Raw genomic sequence first — 22,313 nt, 5'->3', positions numbered from 1 at the left:
ATTCCTTTTTGTCTCTCTCTCTCTCTTTTTTTTAAATGTGCCTTCCTTTATTTCTTTCATGCACAGAAGCTGTAAGATGATACCTTCCTAGTCTAAGGGCACCCTGTCAGCCCTTGTGAAACAATTTCATATAGAACACAAATTAAGACATCACCATTGTTAAATATTCCCATTGTAAGTTTGGGAGCAAAGAGGAGCCATTATTTTCATACAGCATATGTATTTTTAATCCATCCCTCCTGTTCCTTTCCTGCTTCCATTGAACACTCTATTCCCCAGGCTGCAAGGGTTCTTTTCTTTAGAGGATAAATAAAGATTTAAACAAAACTGTGTGGTCTTCAAAATGCATCTTCTAGAAACAGAGATGGCAGTGGCAGTTTAAATAGAAAACTTTAAATTTGTTCATTACTGAAGCTGTGGAGGCACCTTCCAGTTCTCAGGAAGGTGTTTTTCTGTTGGATTACACTCTCCGTCCATCAGTCCAGGGTCACGAACCTGGTCCCTGTGATCCCAGCACCTCCAGGATTTACAGCTGGGTGTGAACAGAGCCAGAGCTCACAGGTTCTTGGGCTCTGAGCAGGTGTCTCCTGCTTCCAGGGTTGTGTGGGAGTATTCAGCCAGGAATGACAGGGAGTGCCCTGGGCCAGGCATACAGGGAGCAGAGACTGATGGAGAAGGATGGGGATGGTGAGGAGGAGATGAGGTGCAGAGGTGTGTGATTTGCTGCATTTGATTTTCCCTGATTTTTTTTTTTTTTTAACTTGGAGCTTTTCCAGCTTAATCCTTGACAATTATTGATCCTCTCCAAGGCATGGTCCTGCCAGTTGTCACATGGACTCTTTGGGGTGTCTGTTGCACAACCACAGGGTGGTGGTGGGTGAATCAGGAATCCCAAAATGGTTGGGTTGGAAGGGACCTCAAAGCTCATGTCATTCCAACCCCCTGCCATGGCCAGGGACACCTTCCAGTATCCCTGCCTGCTCCCATCCAGCCTGGGCAGGAATATTCCAGAGGTGGAATTATTATCTTACTCATAGCATGATTATCTTATTCATATTTTTATCCTAATTTCATGATTAATATCCCCAAGCTTGATACAATTTTAAGTCTGTTTGAGGCTTTAAATTTCAAAGGGTGCTTGCTGTTCTCCTTCCCTTTACCCCTTCCCCAAGAGCAAGTGTGTATTGGAGAAGACATGGATGTTCCTGAAATTGGAATGGAAACTTCTGTGCAAAGTTAAAAGAGAAGATAAATACAGTGCTGGAGATTTGTGCTGTTAATAAAGTTCTGGCTTGGAAGGGTCAGTGATGCAAAGAGCAGTGACTGGGTGTGTGTGGTGCAGTGGAAGTGCCCCAGAAATATTTGGTGCAGGAATTTGTGTGTAAAGCAGACTTTGCATGGATTGATGTGATTTAAGACTTGTGTAAAGACCAGGACTTACTTCAGGTAGCAGATCAGGTGTGATCAGTTGTTCCATCTTTGCTTTAAATAGTTGGAGGTAGAGGAAATGAGTCCTGACTCAGTTGTTCATGGATATTGGAGATTTTCTGTTCTTCCTTCCACTCCATTTGCAGTCACAGGAAAGTGTCAGAACAGGGCTGCACATTTTGAACAAAGAAATAACATTTATTGTAAAATTACAGAATTGTTGAGCTTGGAAAAAACCTCTAAGATCATCAATTCCAGTCATCAACCCAGCCCCACTGCCCAGTTCCCCATTACCCCGTGTCAAGAGCCACATCCATGTGTCCTTTGAACACTTCCAGGGATGGGGACTCCACCACTGCCCTGGGCAGCTGTGCCAGGGCTTTACAAGCCTTGCCATGAAGAAATATTTCCTAATATCTCATCTAAACCTCCCCTGGCACAACTTGAGGCCATTTTCTTTCCATTTCCTCTCCGTGTCTCACACATTCAGGACGATACAGACGTCCTGGGGAGTCACCAAGTGTTGACACTGCAATTTCTTTGAGGAATTGGGCTGAAACTCAAATAATCTCTAATTGGAAAGCAGGGATCCTATAACTGAAATTAACTGCATGGTTTTCTGTTATCTTTTTGATGTCTCATGGGTTCAGTCTTGCTGTCTGAATACCCTCTTGGAGTCTTCAAAGAAAACAAATGACCCTAAACCCTTCTCTTGATTTTGGAAGTGACAGCTGAGTGTCCAAAATACTGATTTCTAGCTGTTTAGTCTCTTACTGCACGTTGAATTCACCAAGAGACTTTACACCTTACTGTTTTTTTGTTTTTTTCTTTTTTTAACTAGACCTGCTCAAATTGATTCTTGTATGGTTTTGTTATTTGAATTAATTGATTCTGTTGGTTGTGTCTAAATTGATTCTGTTAGATGAAAGATTCTCTGCTTGATTTTTTTGTTGTAGTGGATTTTCTTTTTGTCTTCAATGAAAGAATGTAGTGAGAGGGAAGGAAAATAAGAGAAGAATGGTTGGACTATCACTGAATGGTTTATTAGTCACTGTTTACATGCCTGAGCTGTGTAAATGATCCCCTGGTTTCTTTCCACAGGACTGGTGAGTAACGTGGTGTTCACAAGTCATGCCACAGAGCAGAGGCACCCACTCCTCATGCAGCTGCAGAGCCTGATCCGAGCAGCAAATCCTGGAGTTTCCTTCATCCTGGCAGAAAATGGAATTGTAACGAGGTAACCTTAATCAGGATTTATGGCTTTTGGCACACGGGCCACCAGCACTCAGAAACTTCTGTTCTCTTGTTTTGACTCCGGTGATTTATAGGAAGGAAATGCGGATTTTTCTTAATTGCTTCTCGTGCAAAAGGGATTTTCCCTTTACATTTATGGGCTTATAAATACAGGGATTAGGAAATGTGTTTTGTTTGCAGAGCGTGATTTATGCTGCTGTTACTGCCATACTAAAGGAAAAGTGCTCTTAATTTTACTGTCACTAGTACATTATGTTTTATGTAAGTAGATAGTGGCCATTTTATTCAACTTAGAAAATTAAAATCTTCATTTTTATCTCTTTACAGGAACGAGGATATTGAATTAATTCTCTCAGAAAGCAGTTTTTCAAATCCTCAAATGATGAGAGCTCGATATTTAATGTACCCTGGCTGGCAAGTATCTAGACTGAGAAGTATTAAAACTATTTTTCTAATTAACTTGAAGATTAAAACGTTTCACTAGCTTCATTTATATTTTTTCCAAGACTACTCATTTGGAACAGGCAGCAGCTGTGTAAATCATTTTTAAGAGAGCTGATGATTATTCTTGGTGGATACAAGATTGCTGCCCTTTTATGGGGGGGAAAGCTCCTTTCTGGACACCATTTAAATCAATGGCAAGATTACTGTTGCTTTCCAGAAGAATAGGCAAGAACCCTGTGGGAATAAACTGGGAAGGATTGGGATGGGTGAGGTCAATAATGACTGGAGTAATTTCATCCTGACAGCTATTCAGCATTACTGGAATGAACTTGCTCTGTCAGTCTGGCCATTAGCAGAACAATTACTCACAAAACCCAGGAACCTCAGTGACAGCCTTGGCACAGCTTGAGGCACAAACCCACGTGGCACCAAACTTTCCACTGAACACCGAGGGAGATTTCTCCTGGCTCAAGGCTCTTCACACATCTTGTTGCAGTTATCTGTGCTGCACCTTTTTGGCAGAAATCTGCAGCTGTCAGCCATCACAACTCCTGGCTCTGTGCTGGAAACATCATTTATTTATCATATTTTGCAGTCCTCTGTATGTCTTTATTAATAAATTTGGATGGCAGTAGCCAAGTAAACCTACTAGAATGAACCAGCATAAGGCTGGGGATGAGGATATTGAATTAATATCATCAGAGCTGCTTGTGGATTGCATGGAGCCAAAGAGAGAGCAGGAAAAGAAAGTATCTCAGACTTTTGGACAGCTGTTAATCTGTTTGATGACAGTGTGCAAGAATTGGATCTGGGTAGTGTGGAAGAGAAAGAAGGAGCAGCAGGAAGAACATAATTTCCTAAAAAAGCATCCAGGGAGATCTTACTGCAGCCTTGCAGTACCTGAAGAGGGCTCATAAAAAAGGAGTAGAATGAGTTTTTTACATGGGTAGATGATGACAGGACAAGAGAGAAGGGTTTTAAGCTAAAAGGAGGGAGATTTAGATTAGATGTTAGGGAAAATTCTTCCCTGTGAGGGTGGGGAGGCCCTGGCACATGGTGCCCAGAGAAGCTGTGGCTGCCCCTGGATCCCTGGAAGTGTCCAAGGCCAGGTTGGATGGGGCTTGGAGCACCCTGGGCTAGGGGAAGGTGTTCCTGCCCATGGTAGGGGTGGGAATGAGATGATTTTTCAAGTCCTTTCCAACCCAAACCATTTCATGACTCTATGGAAAGGAGTCCTGAGTACTTTAACCAACCTAATGCTGTTGGCAGCACATTTTCATGGATCAGAAAGCGGTATTATTTTCCTTCCTCTGAGCAAGGCTCATCTGTGGTGAAAGAACAGCTGTTCTTTGTTGGATGAGAAGCAGAAGCTCCTGTGGTCTGTCTGTTGAAGGTGTTTTGTTTTTGTCTCCAGGTACGAGGGCAAGTACGGGGCTGGGCCCGTGTTCCCTCCCATGGTTCAGATCTGTGTGTGGTTCAGTCGCCCTCTGGAGAAAACACGATTTGTGACCAAATGCAAAGGTACCAGTGAACTTTGCCTGACTTGATTGAAATCCAAGTTTTGGGATGCTGAGGGATAGAAGGGAAGGAAGGCACTGATGTAATGCAGTTATTTAATCACTGCTGGAGTTAACTTTTAATTGAAAGCTCAGCTTTCCTTCCTAAAAGTACAGTAAATTCTGTTCCTTAGCGTCTGCTCTGGAAAATTGTCCCATGATTTTTGTTCAGATGAAAATCTAATTGCATTTTTGGTTTCTAGCTCTGAGACAACTTCCTATGTATGCTTTTTATTTTATGTTTCATTGTATTTTCTAGTGTTGAAATACAGTTTTATTAATGACCATCAACTTCTACTTTTTATGCCAAATAATTCTTTGTAGCTACTAGAAAACAGGCTCAGCTCTAGAGTAGATACATTATCAATCCTCTCCTTCTCTCCTTGGCCAAGTAGTCTTAAAGAGGAGGATTTTGCCTCCCACACACACTGTGAGAGTTCCTTATGCCAAACACAGCTTATTTCCCAAACTCCATGGCAAAGAATGAGAAAATAGATGTTACATGTTGAGACTCCAAGGCAGATGGCAGCTTTTCCTTTGGAAGCACTGGGATGTGGATTAGAGATCAGTTGCAGGTTTTACCAGAAGCTCCACCAAGGAGAGGAAAAATAAGTTGAGATAATCTGTTTGTCTTCTGTTTCAAACAGCAATTAAGTCGTTGCTCAAGCCAAGTCCTTTTTCTGGAAACATTTATCACATCATGGGCAAAGTGAAGTTTTCAGGTAAGGGCAGATTACTCCTGAGGTGTTGTGATCACACTGTGTGTTATGGGTATTTTAAAAAGTATTTCTGTCATGGATTCTGTCTGCACCACTGCTGATGGTAGATTAGATGAGCAATTATCAGGCTCTGTCTTCTGTCTTCTCCTTGTTAGATGCTGATAAAGTCATCGAAGTCTGTCACAACACAGCAGCAAACTCCCTAAGCCTGGTGCCTGTTCCGGAGGGGCCACCTCCTCCTGATTCCAGAAATGATTCCAGAGACTGCGGCAGTCAACAGGAATATTTCCTTGTGTTCATTGGCTGCTCTCTGAAGGAAGAGGATATCAAAGATTGGCTCAGAGAAACTGCAAAACAGGTTTGTGGACAGGTTTCCTTCTGTTCAGTGCTTGGCATTTCTTAAGAACCAAAGGAAAAATCCAAGTGTCTCCATGAAACATTTGGCTTTCTTAATTAATCTTTTTTTTTTCTTCTACCAAGGTATTGACATTCTAGGGTGCAAATGGATTTCAGGAAGGGGACGAAGAGTTTACAAATGTGTGTTGTAATCTCTGTATTGTTTTAGTGCTTGCTACAGCTTATTCATGGATTGATCTGCTCTTGAATGCTTGAGCAAATGGATTATGTCCAGGATAAACACTGGATGATTTAGCTGAGCTGTGATTGCCAAGGGCTGAAGTGTGCTGTGAAATAAACCTTCTTCAAGTACCTGAACGCTGGCAAAGCTGAAAATTTGTTTTGATTCACTAAATTAAACCTCCTTGGAAGTAATCCACTGAAATGGAGGGTGGAGTCCTGTTCATTTTGTCATCCTTAATTAGTCAAGTGTATTTCTGCATGGCTGATGTATCCCTGCAATAGGGAGTAGGGAACAGGGAATGTGGCTGTTGTAGGAAGCTCAGAAGGCACAGTTTGCATACAGGGACTGCCACAGCTGATCCAGCTGTGATTTATAGAATCACAGATCCATAAAATCCTGGAATGGTTTGGGTTGGAAGGAAATTTAAATTGCATCTCATTCCATCCCCCTGCCATGGGCAGGGACACCTTCTGCTATCCCAGATTGTTCCAAACTCTGTCCACCCTGGCCTTGGACACTTCGGGGATGGGGCAGACACAGCTCCTCTGTCCAGGCTGTGCCAGTAGAACTTTTTGGGACATTTTTAAGTTAAAAATACTCCATGTTACTCTTTGTGGATTAGGATTTGCACAGTGGCTCCCTCCAAAAATTTGTGCATGGAGGGAGGAGTGTTTCTTGCAGCCTATGGCTGGAGCAGTTTTCTGAAATTTTTCTAAGATTTCTGAGTTTCTGAGATGCTCAGGTTCTCATCTCCTGTTCCCCTGTGTTAATTCAGGGAATTAATTTGTTTTCTGTGCTGATTGCTGTGTACTTACCACAGGGGTAATATGTAGAGACAAATGCCTTGCCATGTAAGAAGGCTCTTTGTGGAATACTACTTAAATTTTATGAAAACTTGGAACTTAAATGCTTATCTCAAGTGTGAAGTGTTTCCTCTTTGAGCAATTCAAGACTATAAACACTTTTTGTACAGTCATGGCTAATTGAGGGTTTCAGATAGCTCTAAGAGTTACCACATGCTGCAGGAAAGGATTACAGAATTTCTCAGACTCAAAACGAAGTTACTTTTCTGTTCCAGTGCCAGCTTTCTTACAGTAATGCTCTATTTAAATTGTCTTGTTTAAGATACTCACAGAATTTTTAATTTGAGTGTTTTCTGTAAGATCAGTGAATTTTTATTTTGTTTTCAGAACATAGTTGTGCCGTCACAGAGCTGAATAATTTTAGAAATGAATTTTTGAAATACATGCTTCTCTTTGGTGGTTTGGGTTGGTTTTCTGTTTGTTTGTTTTTAATTTATCTTTTAAATAAATAAGCTGTGATATCACATTGTCACTCTGTAGTCACATAACTGGGATCTCATTCTTCATACAGAAACCTCAGAGGAAAGCCCTGAAAACCAGAGGAATGTTAACCCTTCAGGAAATCAAAAACATTCACGTGAGTAAAAGTAATAATTTATTTACAAACTCTTCTTTTGGCTGATTTCCCTTAAATATCCATCTGGGTGACAGAGCACCTGCCACAGCAAGTGTGCTGAGCACTAAATTATTGCAGCACTTTTGGAGGTACTTGAAGCACAACTGGAGCTGTCTAGGAGGGATTGGAGATACAAATCTGATTTCAGAGCTCCAGATTGACTCAGGAGAGTAGGAGAAGGTGTAAAATTGGCCATCTTTGGTTGTCGTAATGGCCCTTCCATTTTCTTTTATCTATATGAGTTTGTAAGGACTGTCCCTACAGGTTTTAATTTAAATTCTTCCCTGTTGCAGGTGAAACGCCACTTGGATCCACTTCCAGCTGGTTATTTTTACAATGGGACTCAATTTGTGAATTTTTTTGGTGACAAAATGGATTATCATCCATGTATCCTTTAAAATGGGAGACTTTGAGGAAGGTTTTGGGTAGGCAGTGAACTGTGCAGCTCTGATATGCCAAAGCAGATATGGTAAAGAACCAGTTCCTTGCCAGCTAAAGCTTAGTGTTAAAGCCTTTTCTGAGAGATTAGATCTCAAAAACAGAATAGAACCAACAAAACAAACCCCAAACTGCCCATGAGCTCATGCAGGGAAAAATTTATGGACCCCAGCTTGTCAAAGAAATATTTTTCAAACCAGATAGTGCTTTAATGGCACTGAATGCCTGGGCATGACTGATAAAACTTCCAAATGAATGTAATTTTATGTGTGCACACACTCAAGTGAAAACAATCATATTTTTGTCCTTAGTATTACCCTGGCATTCCTTGCCAAGGTTCCAGTGTTAGAACACTGTTCCTGTTGTCCTTGGTCACCACCTGGGGACACTGCTGGCTGTGGCAGTGCTGGGTTAACAGCTGTCCTTGATGATCTCAGAGGGCTTTTCCAGCCTTGATTCTGTGATTTTCTCATTTTCATAACTCCCCATTGCTTTTGTCTCTGGTCACCAACTTCCAAATTGATTTTATATTCCCAGTTTACTTTTTACCTTAACTTCACCAAACTTGGTAAAAATCCAGGTCAGTTCTATGATGCTGCTTTGGAATATGAACAGAGTTATTCTCTGTGCCCTGTGGGACTTTAAAATTTTAAACCAGCAGATTTCTGTCTGCAGGGCACAAAACCCAACAGCAAACTTGGACTTCAGTATTCACTGGAAAATTATTGATGCCTCATTCCTGGAAGTGTCCAAGGCCAGGTTGGATGGGGCTTGGAGCAATCTGGGATAGTGGGAGAAGTTCCTGCACATGGCAGGGGGTGGAATGAGATGTCTTTAAGCTCCTTCCAACCCAAACTACTCCAGGATTCTTCACTCCACCTCCCCCTTGGTGTTTGGCAGTGAAAGCTGCAGGCCTGGTTAACCCTTACTGGAGGATTTGAATTTTGGGCAGAGTTTTCGACTTCTGCTTCAGCAGAACAGCTGGAAATGTGTTCACAGAGTCCCAGAATGGTTTGGGTTGGAAGAGTCATTGAAGCTGACCTCATTCCAGCACCTTCCAGGGATGGGGAGTCCAAAATCTCTTTGGGCAGCCTGTGCCAGGGCCTCACCACCCCCCCAGGGAAGAATTTATTCCTGATATCCCATCTAACCCTGCTATGTTTCTGCTGTTTTTAGATCATTCCTTCTGGCTGGGAAATACCCCTTGAGTAGCTCTTTACTCCCTGGGAGCTGTGGGTTGTGGTGGCTCTGACTGTAGACTCCCAGAAAGTAATATACTGAATTTCTGCTTTCCTTGAGCATCCCAGAACTGGCCCTTCCTTCAAACCTGGATGTTCTTTTCTACTAAATTCCATTTGCACAAATGTTCTTCCTTCACCTTTCCCAACCAGTGATGGACCAATTCATGAATGATTACTTGGAAGAAGCCAACAGGGAAATTGAGAAGTACAACAGGGAGCTGGAGGAGCAGGAGTACCACGACCTTTTTGAGCAGAAGACTTAAGCACGTGCGTCCTGGGTGTTTCTGTCCTTGTGTCAGGAACCAAAAATGCTGTTTTGTCCTTCTGACTCATGAGAAATTGAGTGAAATGTTTGTTTTCAGCACTCCTTCCCAAACTAAGGGATCATTCCCCTAAGGTTGGCATTTAACACGGTAACTGCTTAGCTGTTTGTACTGTCAGGTTTGCTTCCACTTCACCTTAATTCCAGACTGTACAAAGCATCACCTGGAATCTCTGGCTTGTGGTGGAAATGTGGGGAAAAAGAAGAAGGAGGAGGAGAAAAGAAGCAAAACTGGATTTATTTCCTAAAAAAGGTCAGAATGTAATTGTGGAATTGGGTTGTGGTGCAGATATCAAACAGTCCCTGGGTGTCCCTTGGAAATTGGTTGCACAGGAGCATCGATGAACAGTGGGGAAAATTCAGGATGTGGGATTTGGAGTGTTCCCAAAGCGAGAAATGGGGGAACAGACTCGGAAGATTCTCCAATCCCAAACTGTTTGTGTGTTCCTGAAGCAAAAAATGGGGGAATAATTTTAAAAAATAGAAGAATCCCTAATGCCACAGCTGCTGGGATGTTCCCAAAGCGAGAATTGGGGGAACAGTGGGGAAAACTCACAACTGGGTCCCTGATCCCACAGCTCTTGGTGTGTTCCCAAAGCGAGAAATGGGGGAACAGTGGGGAAAACTCTAAAGAGCCCCTGATTCTAGAGCTGCTGTTGTGTTCCTGAAGCAAAAAATGGGGGAATAATTAAAAAAACTTAGACTCCCTGAATCTGCAGCTGTTGGGAAGTTCCCAGAGCGAGAAATGGGGGAACAGTGGAAAAAACTCAGAACTGAGTCCCTAATCCCACAGCTGCTGGGGCATTCCCAATATGAAAAATGTGGAAACAGTGGGAAAAACTCAGAAGACTCACTAATCCCAGAGCTGTCAGGGTATTCCCAAAGTCAGAAATGGGGGAACAATGGGAAGAACTCAGAATTTTGTCCCTGATTCCAGAGCTGTCAGAGCATTCCCAAAGCGAGAAATGGGGGAATGTGAAAAGCTCGGATGGACACCTAATCCCACAGTTGTTTGGATGTTCCCAAAGTGACAGATGAGGGAACAATGGGAAAAACTGAAGAATCCTTAATCTTGGAACTGTCAGGGTGTTCCCAAAGTGAGAAGTGCGGAGCAGTGGGAAAAACTCGGAAGAGTCCCTAGTCAGCGTTTGTTGGGATGTTCCCAAAGCGAGAAATGGGGGAACAGTGGGGAAACCTCAGAACTGAGTCCCTAATCCCACAGCTGCTGGGGCATTCCCAAAGTGAAAAAATACGGAAACAGTGGGAACAGCTCAGAAGAGTCCCTAATCCAGAGCTGTCAGGGTGTTCCTAAAGTGAGAAATGGGGGAACACTTTCTCAGAGACCCTAGAGATGTTAGGATGTTCCCAAAGCAAGAAATGGAGGAACAATGGGAAAACCCTCAGAACTGAGTCCCTAATCCCACAGCTGCCAGGGTGTTCCCAAAGTGAAAAATGTGAAAATAGTGGGAACAACTCAGAAAAGTCCCTAATCCCAGAGCTGTCAGGATATTCCCAAAGCAAGAATTGAGGGAACACTCCCACCCCCACCTTTGCCAGGGCACAGCCCATCTCAAAACCTCAGCACAGTTTGAGTCTGCACTCGAAATTCTGACTTTAAAGAAAAGCTATTTATACATTTCAGGGTGAAATCAGTGGAGAAATCTTAATTTCTTCCCAGTGCTCTCATTGGAATTCTGGAAAATATTTCCTGGCTGGCTGCAGTGTGCACCTTGTTGTTGCTTAGATTATCCCTGGAGGATTCCTGTTTCAGTACTAAAACTAAGCAAGGCAAGGGGGAAATTCTTGCGCTGAAGAATTCCTTTTCATGAAGATGAGTGATTTCCAAAGGTAAAAAATAGCAAAGGATGTTACTTGAAAGAGGCAGGAACTTACTTACTTGTGGAGCTTCCCAGAAGAGTTTGCACACCGTAACATTTCACTGTGCTGGTGAGAAATCAGCTTTTAAATACTTGCAACAGAATTTTTATAGTTCCTAAATGATAGAATAGGAATGCTGGCAGCCTGTCCTGGCTTAATTCAGTATCATTTTAAAGGGGGCTTTATAAATCCCTGACTGAAGGATTATAAAGTACCTCAGCAGCTACTTACAGGTAATTATTGGAGTTTCTTTGAATAAAGAGATTATTGTAGCATGCATGTGTTCAGAATTTAGGTGAGAACAGCCCAGCAGGAATTTTTTATTTTCATATTCCTTTGCCTTAGGGACAGCTCAATCTTTTACTGCAACTGCAGCTTTTCTTTCTGACCAGATGTTTGTGATACAGCAAGAAATGGAATGAAAAGTCTCTTGCAGAACACTTAAAATACTTAAAATGTATCTGCACAGCCTCATCCCGTGGCAGGAAAATGAAATTTAACCCCTGCCATCAAACCTGAGGCTAAATTAGAGCTTATGCTTTACTAAAGAGATGCATTTTTTACCTTTGGAATATGGAATAAGCAACATTTCAGTGACCTGAAGCACATTTTAGGTGATTTTTGGTCTTCATTGCTTGGTGCCTGTCCTGTTAGGGTTCCACAGGTGGAATTCCAGGTCCTGCAGGCTGGGATAGAAATATTGATAAAGGTTTCATTCCTCGCTTTTCTCCTAGATTTAAAAAGCTGTCTGAATTGAAGACTTCAATACTTTACTTTGCTTTTTTTTTTTTTTTTTTTTTTGCACACCACGAGACTTTATAACTACTTGTATCCTGTTAGAGGCCAGTAAAAGCCAGCAATTAGTTTGTGTTTTTAGGCTTTCCTGGGATGTATTCCCTGGATCACAAGTGTGGAGTATCCTGATAAAGCTCGTGAGTTTTATCTATGCATGGCTAAATTTTAGTCTTAATATCCTGTAGTGCCTGTAGAGCAATGGTAGCTAGCAGTGGGTTCGGGGGGCTGCCAGGGGTTTACAGCTAAAAATCCAGTTGGTTGCATGAAATTATTTCACAGCCCAGAATTTTTAGGAATCCCCAAAATTCTGGTGGTAGCACTGCAATAAAATGGGGCATTAGGAAATTGAACTCCAATTGGAATTGCTTTGCCAATTCACTCAGTGTAAACCCAGCTGTTCCAGTCCCAGTTCTCTCATCTGCAAAGCCATATTTTTAGAGTAGTGGGATGTGATGTGGGAAGAAATTCCAGTGGTTGGGACAGCAGGCACGTGGTGGAGGCTTTGTCTCAACTCGTGAGTGGATACAGAGTAGATTTAAGTGCAATTGATTGAAAATAGATGAAGATGCTGTAGCTGATTTTCGCTCTGCTGAACTCTTTTTAAGAACTCCAATTTGTGCAGCTCTCAAATCAGTATGGATGGGGATGATCCAGCTGGAATTCCAAGCCCCGTGAACAAAAAAATAAGGAAATAATTGGAGTGTGACTGTGCAAATTGAGCTGTTCCTTAAAAACTGGAGCAGAAGAGCTCAGAACAAAGGCCTAGAACCCTCCTGTCCTGTGCTGCATGTGCTCTATGGTCATAGCTGTTGTATTACAAAGACCTTTCACCAGACTGGTACTGGCTCAATTCATGTATTTTGGTATTGAAAGAAATTGATTACCTCAATTTTTATCGTTTATTTTTGAACTGTGACTTTCAACCAGAATGAAAAAAAGAAAAAAGAAAAAAATGCCAAAATAGTGAAACTGTGACAATGGTATCCTTTAAATGTAGTAGTGCCTTGCAGATGACACCATTTATTCCCCAAATAAATGGGTGTCACCTTTGTTTTTTTTTAAAGGAAAATAACGGTTTTGGTGAAAGGACTTAAAAATTTAACCTAGTGACAAATATTAGCACAAATGGTTAAAGTGTTTAAAAGAAAACTCTTTGAGGACTGAAATACGTAAATGCCTAATGCTGCTGCTGTTGAAGAGCAGTTGCTGATTTTTTGGGAGTTGATTCTAACGATCAGCAGCGCTTTTTGAATTTTTTTTTTTTTTTAAAGAAAAGTGTAACTTTTGTACTCTGGTCAGAGCTGTTTGTACTGTATGGAATCCCCAGCCCAGGGGATTTGGTGTCCTCACTCCTTGGAAGTCGAGGTGAGGATGGAGCTACTCCGAAGGATGGAGGTTTGAACTTTTTTTTTTTCTTTCTTGCTACTGTACAATTAAAAAAAACCCAACAACAACAAAAAAAGCACCATTTCTAACCCACTGATGTTTGGATACAGCAAAAGTGCCATTACATTGTTCCTTTTCTCTTTTACTGTACTTGGAAAAAGTTTGTGTCCAGGCATTCCTGAGCTTGGGAAGTGCTGAAGAGTCCTCAAGGGGTTTCCACGCTTTGCTGACCTCTGTTAGCAGCTTGTGGTGGTGTTTTTTTTTTTCTTTCTCCTCACCGAGAATGAGTGTGATCAGAAGTTACTGAAGTTATAGGCATTCAAATGTGAAAAACTTAGCAGGGGAACCCTTGCAACTTGAGCTGCTCTGCAGTCTGGGAGTATCTGAATTTTAAGCTGTGCAATTTGGGATTAATCCAGTTTTACACTTTGCAATTAACACACCAGATTGCAGGGAGGAGTTGAGTTGCATGTGAGGGTTCTCTAATAAGTTGGGTTTTTTTTTTTAATTATTATTTTTTAATTGAAACTTGTCTGAATTTGCACAGATTTAAGCTCTGGAATACTTTGGTATTCTTGAAAAGGGAAAAAAAAAATTGTGACTAGTATAGTGAATTGTGAACTGTGAGTTGGTAGAATCACAAGGTTGATCTAATCCTAGGTTGTTAAAAATGTACCTCAGAAAGCTCGTGAGAAATCGCTTCATTTTGACACAACAGCCGGATCCCGACGTAACACTTCTCACTTTACAATGTGCCAAAATTCACTTTTATACTAGTTCTCAATGCTTTAATATTTGCAAGTCTAAGTTAAAAACGTGTTATTTACAAACACTACTGTAACTTCAGTTCAGCTGAATGGTGTGATTGAAGCTTTTTGCCTCTCGTATTTATTACACAACTTGATTCAGTAAATATAAAACTACCTTTCCATTTATTTTTGTATTGTTTTACATGTTTATACCTGCAGTTTGTGTGACTTTTACACCTGTAACTCAAATGTGATGGAAAGAACCAATAAACAGTATCCATCCACTGCCTGGCTTTGACTCCTTTAATAAACTCACGGGTTCCTAAACTGGAATTTTAAACTTTGAGTGGTTTTCATTTAAAATTTTGAAACTGGTAGAAAGGTGAGTTGTTTAAATTCAAATAAAATACAAAAATTCAAGGTTTTGTGGGGGTTTTTCGCAGCTCTGTTAAGTTTAGACCTTGATTTAATAGACCTTCTTGCTTTATTGGATAAAATTCAAGCTGGAAGATTCATCTGCTTTGTGCTGCTGTCCCTTGTTTTTCAGCAGTTGTGTGTGAGCATAAGTTAATATTTACAGATTGACAAATACAGGGAGGTGCTGAACCTTCCTCCTTGTGCTCACAAGAAATGAGGATGCAGCTTCCAGATCCATGGATCTCAAATCTGGCTACCATGGAGAGGGCAGTCCCACTTTATCCTTCTTTCCCTGAGGGGCTGAGCATGAATCAGATTTTTGCTGGTTTAACTGAGACTGCTGCTGATTTTCTGTCTGTGCTTTACATCACTTTTGCATCCTCTGGCGGAAGGTTTTTGCATTTGGATTTTTTATGAATAGTTTATGTAAAACCAGCCTGTTAAATCCAGCCCGCTTTGCATATTCCAGGTGTGCACATAAAACAGCAGCTTCTGGGTCATGGATTTTGGACTGAAATCCAGGATTTCCCTTGCTGTTCAGCTGGGTTTGGAAAGCAGCTCCCACCTGTAAATCAGGAATTTCTGTGGCAGCACTAAGCAGGGCCAGGGCAGTGCCCGTCCCCTTTGCTGGTACTGCTGGGGCACTTCCAGTGCTGGGGGTGGTTTTGGGGTCTCTGGGTACAGGACAGACATTGAGGGGCTGGGGAAGGGTTGAGACCCAGGAGCAGCTGAGGGAGCTGGGAAAGGGGCTCAGCCTGGAGAAAAGGAGGCTCAGGGGGGACCTTGTGGTGCTGCACAACTCCCTGACAGGAGGGGACAGCCGGGGGGGTCGGGCTCTGCTCCCAGGGAACAGGGACAGGAGGAGAGGGAACGGCCTCAGCCTGGGCCAGGGGAAGTTTAGATTGGATATTGGGAAAATTCCTTCCTGGAAAGGATTATTACACATTGCTCGAAAGCTCTCCAAGATTACCAAGTCCAGCTGTTCATGTCCCCAAGTGCCACATCCGCACAGCTTTTCAACCCCTCCAGGGATGGGGACTCCACCACTGCCCTGGGCAGCTGTGCCAGGGCTGGATAACCCTTCCCATGGAGAAATAGGAAGTTAAAAATGCTTTGAGAGGATTTAGATGATGGGGAACTGTCTGAGTTTCATTTCCTAAAAAAGATGAGGTAGGTTTTCCTGAACATACCCCAAATCAGGATTTTTTTGTCCTGTTTCTTGCTCTTAATTACCTCATTTTGGTCAGTCTGGTTGTATCTGGAGAGGTTTCCAGCTCTCCTCAGCTTTTCACGAGCTCCTCTTCCTTCCATGTGAAGTCATCTGGAATTTCTTTGCCTACGTGTCCACCAACAAATAGTGCCTCTCCAGCTTCATAAATTACCAGCCTAATTAAAGTAATGAATTCCCAACAGGAATTGCATGGAAATGGGAGCACTTGTTAATTGAATAGCCCTGGGTTCGGCTCCCATTGTACACGTTCCACAAGGTGCTTGTGTGATCCCTCCTATTGAATTGGCTTAAAATAAACCTTCAGGGCAGTTTGATGTCTTGGTAGGAAAGAAAACACCCAATGGGCAAGGCCTGGAGGATTTCAATAGTGTTATTTCTCCAGGACAGACAAAAAAACCCCCAACAACAACAAAAAAGCATGGAAAGTAAAAAGTGGGTGACCCATTCATGGCTAGGAAATCAGCAGGCACACAATGCATTGTATAGATCACTGCAAAACCGCCCCACACGAGTGAAACAGGAAATTTCTAATGGTTCAAATTGAGCCTTCGCTCAACCCCACCAAAAATCTTCCATTTTTCTGTGTTATCAAAGTTAGTTCAATATTTGCTTTATATACATCCTGTTCCGGACTTTGATTCCTCTATACAGCACCTTCCTGCCTTCTAATACCTGATTTATTGCAGAGCCCTTTTTCTTCCAAAGGTTTGGCTTCGCCTGCTTTAACTCTTTATCTTGTCAGCCTTGGAGCTGGGCCTGGCCATGGCCTTTCCTTGGGCCTTTGGTTGCTTTGGGAAGCTCTGGAGAAAGGATAACAGAGGAGCTGGAAAAGGAGAGGCTGCAGGGGCTGTAGGGGTGGGTCACAGGATTTTTGGGACAGGGATGTGGAATATCCAAGGTGCTTGAGTGCATCAAACCAGAAGTTGGGACCTTAAGGATCATCCAGTTCCAACGCCCTGTCCTGGGTAGGGACACCTTCCATCATCCCAGGTGGATCCAGCGGGGCCTTGGACACTTCCAGGGATCCAGGGGCAGCCACAGCGTCTCTGGACATCCTGTGCCAGGGCCTTCCCACCCTCATAGGGAAGGATTTCTTCCCAATATCCCGTCCAGCCCTGCCCTCTGGCAGTGGGAAGCCATTCCCTGTGTCCTGTCACTCCATGCCCTTGTCCCCAGTCCCTCTTGAGCTCTCCTGGAGCCCCTTTAGGCACTGGAAGGTGTTTGAAGGTGTCCCCAGAGCCTTCTCCGGGACCTGTAGGTCTCCCACACCCTCCTGGTTGTCGTGCTGGATTGGGATCACGGGCCTCCTCATGTTCTGGGGTTTTTTGAAGTCCTCACCTATCCCAGGGAAATAAGGAGGAAGTTATCTGCTCCAGGTCAGGAGGGATGTCACCAGCACTCAGGGAAGGTCCAGAGGCAGGCAGGATGCTGGAGACTGCTGAAAGATGCTTTTCCTGTGCAACAATAGGGAATTTTGTTGTATTTCCCTGAGGAACCTCTTGAGGTGAGTGCTGAAGTTTCTCCTGTACCAGCAGACACATCCCTTCTCTCTTTGCTGGCACAAGGAACAGCACAAAGACAGAATTGCAAATTGTGGTGCCTCCTAAATGCCTTGAGCTGCCAGATCTGAGTTGCCCCATTCACTGTATCCCAGCCTGAACAGACCATTGGGATCATAGGACAAGGGGAATGGCTTCCCACTGCCAGAGGACAGGGTTAGGTGGGATATTGGGAAGGAATTGTTCCCTGTGAGGATGGAGAGGCCCTGGCACAGGGTGCCCAGAGAAGCTGTGGCTGCCCTGGATCCCTGCAAGTGTCCAAGGCCAGGTTGGACTAACCTGGGATAGTGGAAGTTGTCCTTGCTCCAGGGGTGGAACTGGGTGAGCTTTAACGACCCTTCCAACCCGACCCATTTCATGATTCCCTGCATTCCTTGCAGCTTTATTTCTGCTGAAGATGGAGTAAAAACTCTTCTTGAATTATGCAATTTCCCCCCTAAAATCGAAAAGTCCCTGCTGTCCCCTGCCCTATCCCTGGCAGTGGGATGACAGAGCAGGGCTGGAAAGAGATTTCTCTGCTCAAAGGCAAGGCCTGGGCTTGCTTGCTGTGTGCTGCAGATTAAAATCACTGCTGCAGAGCAAAAGGAATACAAATGGTTTGGGCTTGGCTGGTTTGGGAAGGGTGTCCCTTCCGCTGGCTGCTGTTTGTTTGCTTAGGTGAGGTGGGTGCAAGTTCTTAACAATAAACTTTACTGGGAACGTGATGGCTCTCAGAGAGGTCAGGGAAAAAGGACAAGCAGCAGGCAAGAGATGGGATCCTTGTGGGGGGAATGTGGGAGGATGGAGTGGGCACAGAAAGAGTTGGGATGTGCTCCTTCCTCTGTGTGTGTCTCATCCACCTCACAGGGAGAGAGGGTCGTGGATTTGGGCCGTGTGTTCTTTCAGCCCCTCCTGCCAAAGTAGGCTTTAATCCCTCATTAAAGGGATTAAAGCAGTGTGGAGTGAGAGAAGAAGGCATGCAGGGTGGTTATGGATGCCCCTGGATCCTTGGATTGGAAGGGACCTTAAAGATCATCTGATTCCGCCACTGCCATGGTCAGGTCAGACCAGGTTGCTCCAAGACCCTTCCAACCTGGCCTTGGACATTTCCAAGGATCCAGGGCAGCCACAGTTTCTCTGGGCACCCTGTGCCAGGGCCTCACCTCCTTTATAGCAGAGTTTCTTCTTAACACCAGTTCTAGAAGCCAGCCTCTCTACCTGGTGCTGAGGGACACGAGGAAGGACAGCTCAGAGTCATCCAGGATCTGCTGAACTCCATCCTGCACTCCCTGTTCCCTCTGGGATGCAGAATTCAGTTCCTGGGAAGCTCCTGCTGCCTCTGGCTCCCAGACAGTGCTGAGCTCACCCATCTGCTCGGTCTTGGCAGCAGGGGAGGGGAGGAACAACAATAGTTTTCAATCCAAACCTAATGTGTGCACAAAGAGCCCCGAGGATTCCTCTGGCACAGCCCATGGCGGGGGAAGACGCTGCTGGAGTAGGCCAGGGAGGAATTATCCCCCTGTCCTGGCTCAACCTTTTGCTGGAAGTGAATGTTCCTGACTGTCTGCAGCCAGCCTGCCGTGGCTGAGTGTGTCTTGCTCTCCATGGAGGTGTTCTCATCCCTTTTGTGCCTTTGGGAGTCCTGCCCATCCAACATTTCCAGCACAATTCCTGCACTGTTGCGGAGAGCCCTCAACAGCTGAGCCATGAACACTGGTTTGGGACTCATTGTCTTCTCCCAGTAGTTTTCCCATTGCTGTCCAGGCCAGCAATCCACATTGCCATGCTACTAACAGGACAGCAATGGGCAAATCAACGTTTTCTTTGTGATCTGGACATTGGAGATGTTTTGTAATAATTTAAATCCCTGTTTTTCTGCTCTGGGTGTGCAGTTACCTGTGCAACCTCATCCAGACCTGTTTTCCTTCCCATTTCCTGCCAGGTGTGGGCACAGGTTGCCCAGAAAAGCTGTGGCTGCCTCTGGATCCCTGGAAGTGTCCAAGGTCAGGTTGGACAGGGATTGGAGCAACCTGGGATGGTAGAAGGTGTCTCTGACCCTGGATGGGGTGGGATAAGGAGATCCTTAAGGTCCCTCCCAGCCCAAACCATTCTGGGATTCCATGATTCTAAAGCAAAAAGTGAAGGATGTCCTCAGCTTTTCCCGAAGAGCTCGTTCCTTAATGCGTTGGAAACATCCTCAAGGCTGTCAGTCAGCCCTTGGTGAGTTCACTGACACCTGCACAAGGCTGAAGTTTAGGGAAAAACTGTCTCAACCAGAGCATCACACCAGATAAATTATTGTGACTTAATTCAATTGCCTTTTCCCCCCTCCTCGCTCCTTTTCCCTTTCTTTTGTCTCTAAGTCAGAAGCTTTCGGTTATTTCCGTATCATACAAAGCCAGATTTCCTCTCATTTCCAGCAGAAGAAAAGGGAGATGATGAACCCTGTCCAGAAAGAAAAGCTGCAGGGGTTTGGGGGAAATGGTGGTTTCTGGTTGTGCCTTTGCTTGACCAGCAGGTTTTTGCACCTGATTTGCATGGAATGAACCCTCTGGATTCCTCCTTCCATGGAGCCTCATCCTTCTTTCCTTGAAGGGGTCACTCGATCCACAGAGGGGATTTTGGATTTTTCTATTGTGTTAAAAATCTACTCTCAGCCTCAGTGCTGTCGTAGAGAAAAATTTTTCTCCTGTAGGTGAAAAATGAGGAGAAAAGCAAAACAATGGGAAAAAGATGCAGAGTGACTCCCCTCTCAGACAAAATCCTCCCATCTGCTCCTGCTTTTTAGTTGACCCTACAGATGATGTAAAGGAAGAGGACAGCCTTGGTTAAATCCAGGTCAAAGTGCTTAAAAGACCCCAGAGTGAAGTTCCTGTGGCGCTGCAGACCCCTGCATGGAGCCCTTGCCCCAAATCAACAGAGCAAGGAGCAGAAATTCCTCTGTTATTCCTCCCAGTGAAGATAAAAAAAGAGTAGGAGAAAGAAAACCAAGAGCAGAGCTCTTTCCCTGCTCCTGTGTTGCCTCTGCTGATGGTTATTTTGGGATCTGAGCTGTGTTTTGTTCTCTTTTTGAGATATCTGAAATGTTTAGTTCAGAATGTCTCAGGGGAAGGCTTAGGGGGAAAAAAAGAAAAAAGAAAAAAAAAAGGATTCAGCACATTTCTGGCAAAGTTACTGAAGTAAAACCTGAACTTAAATGTTAATAACATGACATGGAAATGGACCCCCAGCCTGGATGTCCCATCTTGTAATGCCACCTTGACCACAGGTGACCAAGGAAAGGAGAATTTCTGGAGATAAAAACATCTAAAACAGCTAAAAAAAGAAGAAAAAAAATTCTGTTGTGTTTATAAAGCATAGGTGAACAAAAATTGCGGATACAGCAGCTGGATGTTCCCTCAAGTCTTCTCTCAGCTCTTGGAAAAGGGGAAACCAGACACTTCCTTGGAGTTTGAGGCTAGAAAGTGTAAAATGAGAAAGTTTGTTGATCACTGGTTCCCTTGTTGCTGCTTGAGATCTGCAGCCTCTTCCCAGGAGGATCAGGGGTGCTCGATCCTCACCTGGTTCGTGGTCATTCCCAGAAACAGGAACCCAGCATCCTCTCTTCCAGCTGGATAACCAGGAATGCCATCAATCCATCATTGTGTGTGAGGACTGGATCAGTTCTTACCCATTCCTTGCATCAGGAACTGGCCTGAGAGTAAAGAAAACTCTACATCAAATACCTCAGTGTTTCCCTGCAGGGCTGGATTGAGACCCCAGGGTCTCTTGGGGCTCTCTTGGGAACAACCTGCAGCTCACCCCAGGAATTCTTGCTGCCTTGCAAAAGAATTGGCGAAGAACTTCTCCTTCAGGAAGCAGTAAGGAAAATGAAAAGGTGAATTTGGTGTGTGCCAGGAATGCAGGATGCTGGAAACTGGAAGGGTAAGGAGAGGGGAAGCTCAGGTTGTGCAGAGCAGGATTTGGGGAGACCTTTCAGTACCTAAAGGGAAGACTGGAGAGGGACTTGGGACAGAGGATGGAATTACAGGAATGGCCTTAAGCTGAGGGAGGTCTAGGTTAGGTGGGATTTCAGGAAGAAATTCCTGGCTATGAGGGTGGTAAGGCCCTGGCACAGGGTGTCCAGAGAAGCTGTGGCTGCCCCTGGATCCATGAAGTGTCCAAGGCCAGGTTGGAGCCACCTGGGCTTGTGGAAGGTGTCCCTGCCTATGGCAGAGAGTTGGAAGATGGTCTTTAAACCCCTTCTAACCCAAACCATTCCATGATTGTGTGATTTATTGATTGCTGTGGGATCTGTTTTCGTGTGCTCAGGGTTTGGTCCAGCAGAGCCCTGTTCCATCCCATCAGTGCACCACCAAAAGAGGGAGGGGGAATTTTGCTTTCTCTGGAAACAAAACTCACAGGAGCAGAACCCCAGTAACCTTGGTTACCACATTCCATTTGAAAGGCTGAGAGGAGAAGGCCTTTCCTCATGGATGCTCCAAGCACCCCGTGTGTCCACGGAGGGGAAGCAACACAGCAAGGAAAACATTGGTGAGGCAAGAAAAATGTTGTCATTGTAGTGTCACAGGGTTCTCATCACTCCAGTGCTCTTGGCAAGTCCCTCATGAGGAGTTCCACTCTTTGATACAAGGAGGAGTTGTTCTTTCTCCCCTTTGTTCTTGCCTGACGGATGTCCCGTGGAGATTTGTTTTTGCAGCTCCTGGAGATGAAACAACGTCTGACTGAAAATGCTAACGAGGTGCCCATGGTCAGATGGCTTTGTAAAAAAGCGGGTTGTGGTTTAAATCCTTAATCATGTTGGGTTTGGGAGGTATTTTTGCCCAGTCTTCAGCCTAGCCAGGACAATACCTGGGTT

The 22,313-nt window shown here is 44.1% G+C and overlaps 1 protein-coding gene across 2 annotated transcripts in view; it reads left to right on the top strand.

Annotated features, from left to right (window-relative positions):
• The window catches only part of DNAAF9 (dynein axonemal assembly factor 9), a 72,972-nt gene extending 58,418 nt beyond the window's left edge, over window positions 1-14,554 (top strand). Inside the window, exons 30-38 of one of the 2 annotated variants that reach the window (XR_010743446.1) lie at window positions 2,530-2,665; window positions 3,010-3,096; window positions 4,541-4,647; window positions 5,330-5,404; window positions 5,557-5,759; window positions 7,356-7,421; window positions 7,754-7,847; window positions 9,290-10,334; window positions 10,410-14,554. Coding sequence is in view for 1 of the 2 variants with exons in the window: in XM_066317466.1 (XP_066173563.1) it covers window positions 2,530-2,665; window positions 3,010-3,096; window positions 4,541-4,647; window positions 5,330-5,404; window positions 5,557-5,759; window positions 7,356-7,421; window positions 7,754-7,847; window positions 9,290-9,402 (881 nt within the window). In the remaining variant the exon portion in view is untranslated. Of the gene's footprint in view, window positions 1-2,529; window positions 2,666-3,009; window positions 3,097-4,540; window positions 4,648-5,329; window positions 5,405-5,556; window positions 5,760-7,355; window positions 7,422-7,753; window positions 7,848-9,289 lie in introns of both variants that reach the window. The other variant, XM_066317466.1, reaches the window with a different exon arrangement.
• Window positions 14,555-22,313: the final 7,759 nt, after the last annotated feature.

Source organism: Sylvia atricapilla, chromosome 4, assembly GCF_009819655.1.
Source record: "Sylvia atricapilla isolate bSylAtr1 chromosome 4, bSylAtr1.pri, whole genome shotgun sequence".
In the NCBI taxonomy this organism is placed as follows: domain Eukaryota; kingdom Metazoa; phylum Chordata; class Aves; order Passeriformes; family Sylviidae; genus Sylvia; species Sylvia atricapilla.
Note: the sequence above shows the minus strand (reverse complement) of the source record. Positions and strands in the feature narration are given on the sequence as shown.